At 46.4% G+C, this 9,593-nt stretch overlaps 1 protein-coding gene and 1 pseudogene across 1 annotated transcript in view; both read right to left on the bottom strand.

The window, feature by feature from the left end:
• LOC130202360 (dual specificity calcium/calmodulin-dependent 3',5'-cyclic nucleotide phosphodiesterase 1C-like) overlaps window positions 1-5,985 on the bottom strand; it is a 75,764-nt gene extending 69,779 nt beyond the window's left edge. The window contains exon 1 of the mRNA XM_056427848.1: window positions 5,896-5,985. Coding sequence (XP_056283823.1) covers window positions 5,896-5,985 — 90 coding nt within the window. The remainder of the gene's footprint in view (window positions 1-5,895) is intronic.
• Window positions 5,986-8,787: 2,802 nt separating this feature from the next.
• On the bottom strand, window positions 8,788-9,181 carry LOC130202340 (histone H2A-like; annotated as a pseudogene).
• Between the last annotated feature and the right edge of the window lie 412 nt (window positions 9,182-9,593).

Raw genomic sequence — 9,593 nt, 5'->3', positions numbered from 1 at the left:
TTACTCCGCCGACCACTCACCGTGTTCCCACTCATAAGCGTCGAGGCGGCTCCGTGAGGCAGGAGCTTATCTCCGTGTCTCGTCTCCGTAGAGACCGTTATCATCTCCTTCATCCACCAGAATAACTCACCACTAGTTCTGCTTTATACTTGTTGTGGACGTCTCACACTCTAACGCCCTCGTGTTTGGGTTCATGACATTAATATATATATATTAGGGCTGGGCACGTTAATGCGTTAATCTTGCGTTAACGCATCAATTAATTAATGCCGACAATTATTTTATCGCCCGTTAACGCAGGTTTTATTATTTATTTTATTGTTGTAAACGTTTGTTGCTTTTCAATTTAAAGTTCTTAAAGACGGCGGAGTCGACAGAAACAAAGTCATATGTAACACTGCCAAGATGAATTGTCTTATCACCGGAGTACTTCCAGTCTTAAATATCATTTAAATGCTAAACACACCGTTGATGCAGCGAATCATACAACAAACACACAGTGGAGCGAGGCTTCGGCAGACGACGCTGCAGGGAGGAGATCAACCAAGGCAAGAGAAGCGAACCAATGCCACAGCGAAGTGGATCGCTACAGATTGCAGGCCGATTAGTCTTGTGGAAGACGTCGGTCTGAGAAACATTTAGAGAATCTCAACAAATGACGGCAGGTATGAGACGCCCTCAAGACACACATCACACGGAGAACACACGAGCTGGATGAAGAGGAGAGGACTGCAAAGCGACAGCTTCACAACATGCTGTTGCTCTCATGGGGACGACTGGACATCGGGGGACCAGACGTCCTCTTTCCCCGGACATGTCCTCTTCTGAGCCCTAACAAATGCGTCCGGCAGGGATTCCAAAAACGTCGGGATTTTGCTTTGTCGGATATTTGTGTTTCTCTGGGTTTTCATAAACTAGTATTTACCCCTTACAAGTTTTGGAAATGGTATCTCCCTTACGTTCCACCTTCTTACGTGAGCTCTGACAGTATAGAGAGCAGTCATTGGTCGACCGATCTCAGGGTTGCCAGATACACGATAATTATCCTCCAAATCCAACCATTTTGAGCCTTTGGTACGATACTTCACCATCTCCAACCTGGCAACACGGAGCACCTCGCCGCCTCCACTAATTCATTGTTGTTTGTGCTATAAACTCCTCCCAGCGCCGCCGCTCCCATAGCGCACTACGCGCCGTGCCTAGGGCACCACGTCCTGAGGGGGCTCCACAAAATAGGCAACTAAAAAAATCCTCATAGTTATAATAATTATAATGCCGATATTATTTCAATCAGGAGAGACGGGTATTTAGAGTTTAACAATCATTTATTACAATAGAATATTGAAATAGTGCAAAGTCTTTTTGGCGATTGGACTCCATCCTGAAGTAGGATAAACCAGGGGTAGCGATGCTGATATCTGCGCAGGCAGAATCCCCCCATGGAGTCAGACACTGGTAGTGGTGTCGAAGACGTTGCCGCAACGCCAATTGGAGGAGCCTGGGGTGGCGGAGGGACGAACTGACGCGAGCTGAAACGACAACTGACAGCAGCAGAGAACACAACTTTAAAGTGTTACCAACGACTCTGTGATAGGCTTATCCAACTGGGCTGGCTCTAAATGGTTGGTTCATTCATCGGGCCCGCCCCCAATCAGCTAATGGAGTAATTGCTGCAAGACTTGTGAATGAACCAGCTGTACCCAATGTCTTCCTGTCTGAATTTTCGCTGAGCTACATTTCAATCTTGAAATATTAGGCACCGTTTAGGCATGTATATCACAAAACAGGCAGAACAAGAGAGATGTTTAATCTCAGCAACCCCCCCCCCCCCCCCCCCCGAGACGAAGTGTCCTCTTTTTCACTTTAGTTCATATGGCAGTACATTTAAAATAAGTGTCAAGTTCTAGGAATTGACAAACTGCACTGAAAGTGTTTTCTGGTGTCTCACTCTAACAGGGACAACACATGTTATGGCACTTTCATTCATATGGCAGAACATTTCAAATAGAAGTGCGCTATACACTACTTTTTAATTAATTATTGGATTTTGCGTATACAAATGCGATTAATCGCGATTAATCGTGATTAATCAGGGAAATCATGCGATTAATCGCGATTAAAAATTGTAATCGTTGCCCAGCCCTAATAATATATATATATATATATATATATATATATACATGACATCACCCGTAGGCTCACTCAGCTCGGTCACTATCTGTTACATCTGAAAGACTTCCGCTTCCAGCTACGAGAGAGAACTCAAGAGCTGATTGGCCTGAGTTGCGAGATGACGCCTCAAAGTGGAAATATTTCAACTCGGGGCGAAAATTGTGCCGCTGAAAACGCGTCGGCCACATCGCGTCGCCCCAAACGCCCTAAACACGCCGCCCGGGTAAATATGGCGTTTATCGCAGCCACAAGCGTCTGTACGTTGACTTCTCATGGGATTCGGTCGCGCGAAAAAATAGTTTAGCTTTTGGTGTGAACGCACCTAGACAGACCCTGCTGCAGTACAATGGGAGCTTTTCTAAAGAGATGCTGGTACTCAGAGACACTACCACTTTAGTCCACAGGGGGCGCCAGAACCAACACAGAAGTAAAGTTCTTTGTAGTAACTTTAATATTCTCACCTCTGACATCGAAGCAGATTGACCTGAGAGAATTATCACGTGTAGCCCCAATCTCCATCGCTATTCATTATTGTGCAGTGTTGTTGATTGTCCATGTTGTTCGGTTCTCCAGGAAACCATCGTCTGAACTCCATCTCCCCGGGTTTGTAGAAACTTGTGTTTGACAGTGACCACCTGAAGGCGTCCATGGAATGGTACAGTCCGATCCAGGCTCGCTGAAAGCAATATTCAATTGTGATACAAAGAAAGAGACTTTCTAATAATGCTAACAGCGCTAACGGCGGCAACATGACTCCACTATATATTTACATGGATGCTGTTTGATTGATGAGATATTAATGCTGTAAATATCCAGTTCAGATTAGCAGTGTGTTGAGTAACACTTTATAATAACTACACACTGTTTAGAAGTACAAATAAAACATAGCCAAACCTTAAATGGTGGATCTAAGCAAACACAAGGACTATTTTTTTTACCTTGGTGTTATAATAACACTAATAATTGTGATCTTTTGATATCAGTCTGTATGTTACTGGTTATTACTACATTAAGTTGGCACAGCACAAATTACAAAGTTTGAGGTTCGTAGGAAAATACATATTTTGGAGTAATACAGCTGCCTGTTGGAACCTCTCCTCAATCATAAGACAAAATGTGATGATCTCTCCGCAACGGTTGACTGATAAAGTGAAGCAAAAAATAAATAAGAGAGTATTTAGTACAGGAAGGGTTAGGGTTAGGGTGAGATCTGCCAACTGGTCGGAACCCTCCGGGCCCCTTGCAGCGCCGGGAATGATCTTAGTGTGGCGAGATCGCTAGATACTCATAATCAATAAAATGTACGTGCCAGCAAACTAATCAACGAAAATAAGTCCTTAATAATGGGTTGTTATATATATTACTTAATTTTAAAATGCAGAATACATCATTTATAAAGGGAGAACACACAATCATTAAACGCATAACATTCAAGCTTATTAATCAAGAAAATCTATTTATAACTGTGTTCATGAATTGCTGACAAATGAGCATTAATGTTGGAACGATGCTTTATACATTATGAATTAAGTGTTTGACTCATACTCAACTAATGCTAAATAGTGTTCTTATTATAAAGGGTTACCGTTTGTTGCATTAACTCATGTGTTGTGTATGAAAAATATTAATCTGTAAAGTAACTATCAAATAAATGGCCCTCTGAAATGTTAGATAAATAAGCATTGAACTAAAGTACTCCAGTAAAGTACAAGTACACAATGAGGTCCAGTTCATTTGCATATGTTCCACCACTGTGAATGTAAAACCTTCAGACCGCCTGTCACTGGCGTCATGAAACTCACTCAGTGTGTTTACATGATGGTATAATTCACATCTTGCTTTAGTCGGACTCTGCTCTCTTTTGGGGGATCTGCTGTTATCCCAATATACATGCAGTGAGTGATTAGAATCATTGGCCTTTGAAAGCATGTCATATCCGATACGATAGGTGGCGCTGTTTTCATTACAACTCGTGGTGATACAGCCATTTCCGCTTGACCTCTTCACCACCAACAACAACCAACAACAACAACAACATCAACATTTCGAGAAAGAACCATGAACTTTAGTCTGTTCAACTCCTTCAATACATGAAGCATAAATTCTGTCTGCTCTTCGGTCCAGAGATGTGTGGCTCTTGTGTTCTCCAGAGCGTTGTTTGCAGCGCCGCCGCTCCCATAGCGCACTACGCGCTGTGCGTAGGGCACCGAGTCCTGAGGGGGCTCCACAATAGGCAACTAAAAAAATCCTCATAGTTATAATAATTATAATGCCGATATTATTTCAGTCTAGAAATATTAGGTGCCTTTTAGGCATGTATATCACAAAACAGGCAGAACAAGAGGTATATTTAATCGCTCAGCACCCCCGTTAACACTTCTCGGGTCGCATCGCTCTGCCGTGATGCGACCCGACACATCCACGCACACAGACCCGATCTCAGGGGGGATCATGAGGAGTTCTGCTTAGGGCACCAACATGGTTAGCAGTGGGACTGGTTGTTTGTTTGTTTTTTGCCGGCCAGGTTGCCGGCAGTGACAACTTATCGTCTCTTTCGACTTCCGGGTCAGGACATGGGAGGGAGGAGGGAGGGAGGGAGGGAGGGAGGGAGGAGGGCGGCGGGATCTCAAGCATGCGCAAAGACGCAAAGTCCAGTTCCTAATCCAATTCACCGTTACATGCCGCGATAGTCGAATTATCAACCGGATCGGATCGAGTTATTGGCGAAGGGTGGGAAAAGATGACCAGGACGGCAAAGTAAAATTCAAAACAAAGTGGATTTAATTAAGTGTGGTAGAACAAAAGTCTCAAAGACACAAAACATTTAACGTGCAGCACGGGCCTGGATGAAGTCAGCTCAAAGCATCGTTCGATAACAGACTGGAGTTCTCCAGGAGAACATGGCTCTTTATATCTTTAAGAGCCAGCGTGATTAGATAATATAGATGGAGACGTCACTCGGTTTAATCTTTGTCCGTCTCATCGTTGGAGCTCAGGGTGGTCCCACCCTCTGGGCTCACGACAGCAGCACTGGTTGGTTAAAACAGATGGAGGTGTTCCTGGTTTAGACTTTGAACACCTTCTGATGGAGCTCAGGGTGGTCCCACCCTCTGGGCTCACGATCTTCTCGCCATCATCATAATCAGTGTGTGTGTTGTTCTCCATCTAAAGCAGGAGCTGTGCAGTTTCTTTATTATAATAGAAACTAAAAAGGCATTAAAACTATCTGTTGCTTACATAAACAAGTTCTTTGACGGTGACAGGTACGGCTCTTATTTAAATCTCAATTCTACGACTGAGCGGTCAGGGTGAGGTCAGAGCCAAGGGTTGCACAGAGTTCCTGATTATCTTCCCTGTGTGGATGTGTCATCTTCTGGCCGAGGTCAAGAAGTGTTTGTTCCTACAGTATCTGTGCTTCTTATCCAGCAGTGTCAGTATGTTCCAAAACATGTGGGTGAGCTGAGTATGAGCTGTTCTCTCTGGTCAGAGCCCGAAAACGGAATCGAGTCATCGAAGGACATGAGGTTTGGTGCTTCGGGGCCTTAATGCAAAGTGAGGGGCATGGGGGACTATGTATGTATTTTTATATTCTTAACATTATCCAGGGTGTTAATCGGATCGTAGTCGGACCGCACATAGTCGAACAAAGGTGTTTACATCAAATGGATAATTCGATTTCAGTCCGACTAAGCCAGTTATTCGAATGCATGTAAAGGCACTGACTGAGGGCATCGGGCTCTTCAGGCTCTTCAGGCTCTTCAGGCCCTTCAGGGCCTCCAGGGCCTCCAGGTCTCGTATGGTGGCCAGGTCCATGTGCTTCTCTCTGCAGTGGCGCTGGGCTTCAGTCCTGGGCTGTGTCTACTACCGCGCACTTGAGCACTTCGAGCACTGACTTTCAGTGTTCGAAGTGCGCCACTGAAAAAACCAGCAGAATTCAGTGCACTGAAAGTACCCGGATGGTGCACTGCAAACGGGAAAAAAATGTAAAACGATGGACACTACTCGCCCTAAGCGGCCGCCATCTTGGTGACGTAGCGGAAGAGGAGGAGCCCTTTCGCCAGCTTTTCATTTTATTTCTAAAACAATGGCGGACGAGATGGCTACGGTAGCACAAGCTGTAGACCACGGAGGCTCCTGCCGCGATTGTGGAGGTATCGCAGTTTCCACATGGGGTGGAGAAAGGGGTAAACAAGGGGCAACAAGAGGGCAAGAAGTGCTTCATTTTGTCACTTTAAGTTTTGCGGGTATGGCAAGCAGATTTGCGTACGTCACTCCCGGCTTAATTTCGCGGGTGCCGTGAACAGATTTGCGTCCGTCACTTCCGCCAAGTGGTTAACGTAAGTGTTCCATTTGAGACAGACTTATCAGCAATGCAGTACACTGCAATACAGTGCACTGAATTGTAGTGCACTGTATTGCAGTGTACTTCGTAAAGTGTGCGGTAGTAGACACAGCCCTGGTCTTCAGCTCATCAACAACATGGCAGTGACGTCCAGCAGCTGGTGAGACGGAGCTCAGGCCTGCTGGCCACACGGCTTGTTGAGCACATTTCAGATCCACAACTTAGTTACATTAAAGTAAAAAAGACAAACAAAGAAGTGGAGGTGAGAGGAATGTCACAGGGACACATTATGAAACGGTATTATAATAATGTAGAACATGGGGAAAGAAAAAATATATTGAAGTCTTACCTGTCACGACGATGCTCAGAAGTAGTTTGTCCATCCTCGTCTCCTCTCTAGTCTCCTCTCTGGTCTCCTCTCTAGTCTCCTCTCTAGTCTCCTCTCTGGTCTCCTCTCTAGTCTCCTCTCTAGTCTTCTCTTTGGTCTTCTCTCTGGTCTTCTCTCTAGTCTTCTCTTTGGTCTCCTCTCTGGTCTCCTCTCTAGTCTCCTCTCTAGTCTTCTCTCTGGTCTCCTCTCTAGTCTCCTCTCTAGTCTCCTCTCTAGTCTTCTCTCTAGTCTTCTCTCTAGTCTCCTCTCTAGTCTTCTCTCTAGTCTTCTCTCTGGTCTCCTCTCTAGTCTCCTCTCTAGTCTCCTCTCTAGTCTTCTCTCTGGTCTCCTCTCTAGTCTCCTCTCTCTAGTCTCCTCTAGTCTTCTCTCTGGTCTCCTCTCTAGTCTCCTCTCTCTCTAGTCTCCTCTAGTCTTCTCTCTGGTCTCCTCTCTAGTCTCCTTTCTAGTCTTCTCTCTGGTCTCCTCTCCTGGTCTCTCTAGTCTCCGCTCTTGTCTACTCTCTAGTCTTCTCTCTTGTCTCCTCTAGTCTCTCTCTAGTCTCTCTCTAGTCTCTCTCTAGTCTCTCTCTAGTCTCTCTCTAGTCTCTCTCTAGTCTCTCTCTAGTCCCTCTAGTCCCTCTAGTCTCTCTCTAGTCTCCTCTCTAGTCTCTCTCTAGTCTCCTCTCTAGTCTTCTCTCTGGTCTCCTCTAGTCTTCTCTCTGGTCTCCTCTCTAGTCTTCTCTCTGGTCTCCTCTAGTCTTCTCTCTGGTCTCCTCTAGTCTTCTCTCTGGTCTCCTCTCTAGTCTTCTCCCTGGTCTTCTTTCTGGTCTCCTCTCTAGTCTTCTCTCTAGTCTTCTCTCTGGTCTTCTCTCTGGTCTCCTCTCTAGTCACCTCTCTAGTCTCCTCTCTAGTCTCCTCTCTAGTATTCTCTCTATTCTTCTCTCTGGTCTTCTCTCTGGTCTCCTCTCTAGTCTTCTCCCTGGTCTTCTCTCTAGTCTTCTCTCTGGTCTTCTCTCTAGTCTTCTCTCTAGTCTTCTCTCTGGTCTTCTCTCTAGTCTCCTCTCTAGTCTCCTCTCTGGTCTCCTCTCTAGTCTTCTCCCTGGTCTTCTCTCTGGTCTCCTCTAGTCTTCTCTCTGGTCTCCTCTCTAGTCTTCTCCCTGGTCTTCTCTCTAGTCTTCTCTCTGGTCTCCTCTAGTCTCCTCTCTAGTCTTCTCTCTAGTCTCCTCTCTGGTCTCCTCTCTAGTCTTCTCTCTGGTCTTCTCTCTGGTCTCCTCTCTAGTCTCCTCTCTAGTCTCCTCTCTAGTCTTCTCTCTGGTCTCCTCTCTAGTCTTCTCTCTGGTCTCCTCTCTAGTCTTCTCTCTGGTCTTCTCTCTAGTCTTCTCTCTGGTCTCCTCTCTAGTCTTCTCTCTGGTCTTCTCTCTAGTCTCCTCTCTAGTCTTCTCTCTGGTCTTCTCTCTGGTCTCCTCTCTAGTCTTCTCTCTGGTCTTCTCTCTGGTCTCCTCTCTAGTCTTCTCTCTGGTCTTCTCTCTAGTCTCTGTCGTGTATTTTGCATCTTACTCTTAAAGATACAGCTAGTTTATAGATCTGAGCCGAGAAGGCCCCACGAGAATTTGGAGGGAAGAGTCCTTTGTCTCACGTTGGCGCGACAGTCCACAGCAGGGGACTGCCCTATATATCCATATTTGGTGGCCAACGCGCCAGCGATCATCTTTGGAGGAAGGGGGGCTATAGGGATTCTATAGGGAACCTATAGAATCGAACATAGGACCTCCCACTTTCTTTTGTCTATATAAGCTGTAAACACACATAGCTCCGTTGAATTCCTTATACACGGACCCGGGGATTCCCAGTCGTTCGAACGAAGCGTCTGTTTTTACTTTGTACTCTTAAGTTGGGCGGCTGTTGTTGTGGTGTTGTTGTGTCTACTTCTTGGCGGCCTTCTCGGTCTTCTTGGGCAGCAGCACCGCCTGGATGTTGGGCAGCACGCCGCCCTGAGCGATGGTCACTCCGCCCAGCAGCTTGTTGAGCTCCTCGTCGTTGCGGACGGCCAGCTGCAGGTGACGGGGGATGATGCGGGTCTTCTTGTTGTCGCGGGCCGTTCCCGCCAGCTCCAGGATCTCAGCGGTCAGATACTCTAACACCGCCGCCAGGTACACTGAGCTCCAGCGCCGACACGCCGGGCGTGTTACCCTTCCTCAAGTGCCTGTGGACACGGCCCACGGGGAACTGGAGCCCGGCCCTGGAGGACCTGGTCTTGGCCTTCGCTCTGGTCTTACCGGCTCCCTTTCCACGTCCAGACATGTTGTAGCTGTTGGTCTCTCAGTCAACTCACAGAAGTTGGGCGGCTTTAGCTCAGTGGGGTAAGAGGGCCGTCCTGCAACCGCAGGGTTGTGAGTTCGATCCCCCATATGCCCATTGGTTGCAAGTCGAAGTGTCCTTGAGCAAGGCACTGAACCCCCAGTTGCTTCCCGGGCGCTTCACCGCAGCCCACTGCTCCTTAATAACTAAGGATGGGTTAAATGCAGAGAACTAATTTCCCCTTGGGGATTAATAAAAGTGTATATTCTATTCTATATTCTATTAAAGAATAAACTTTGTATTCTTGGAGTGCTGGGTCTCTCGAAACTTCTTTTTCAACAAGTCCTCATTCAAACTGCGCCGGCGGAACCCCAAGAAGAAAGATACAACAAGTGGCGTCTACGAACAGTCACGT

Source organism: Pseudoliparis swirei, chromosome 12 (assembly GCF_029220125.1).
Source record: "Pseudoliparis swirei isolate HS2019 ecotype Mariana Trench chromosome 12, NWPU_hadal_v1, whole genome shotgun sequence".
NCBI lineage: Eukaryota > Metazoa > Chordata > Actinopteri > Perciformes > Liparidae > Pseudoliparis > Pseudoliparis swirei.
Note: the sequence above shows the minus strand (reverse complement) of the source record. Positions and strands in the feature narration are given on the sequence as shown.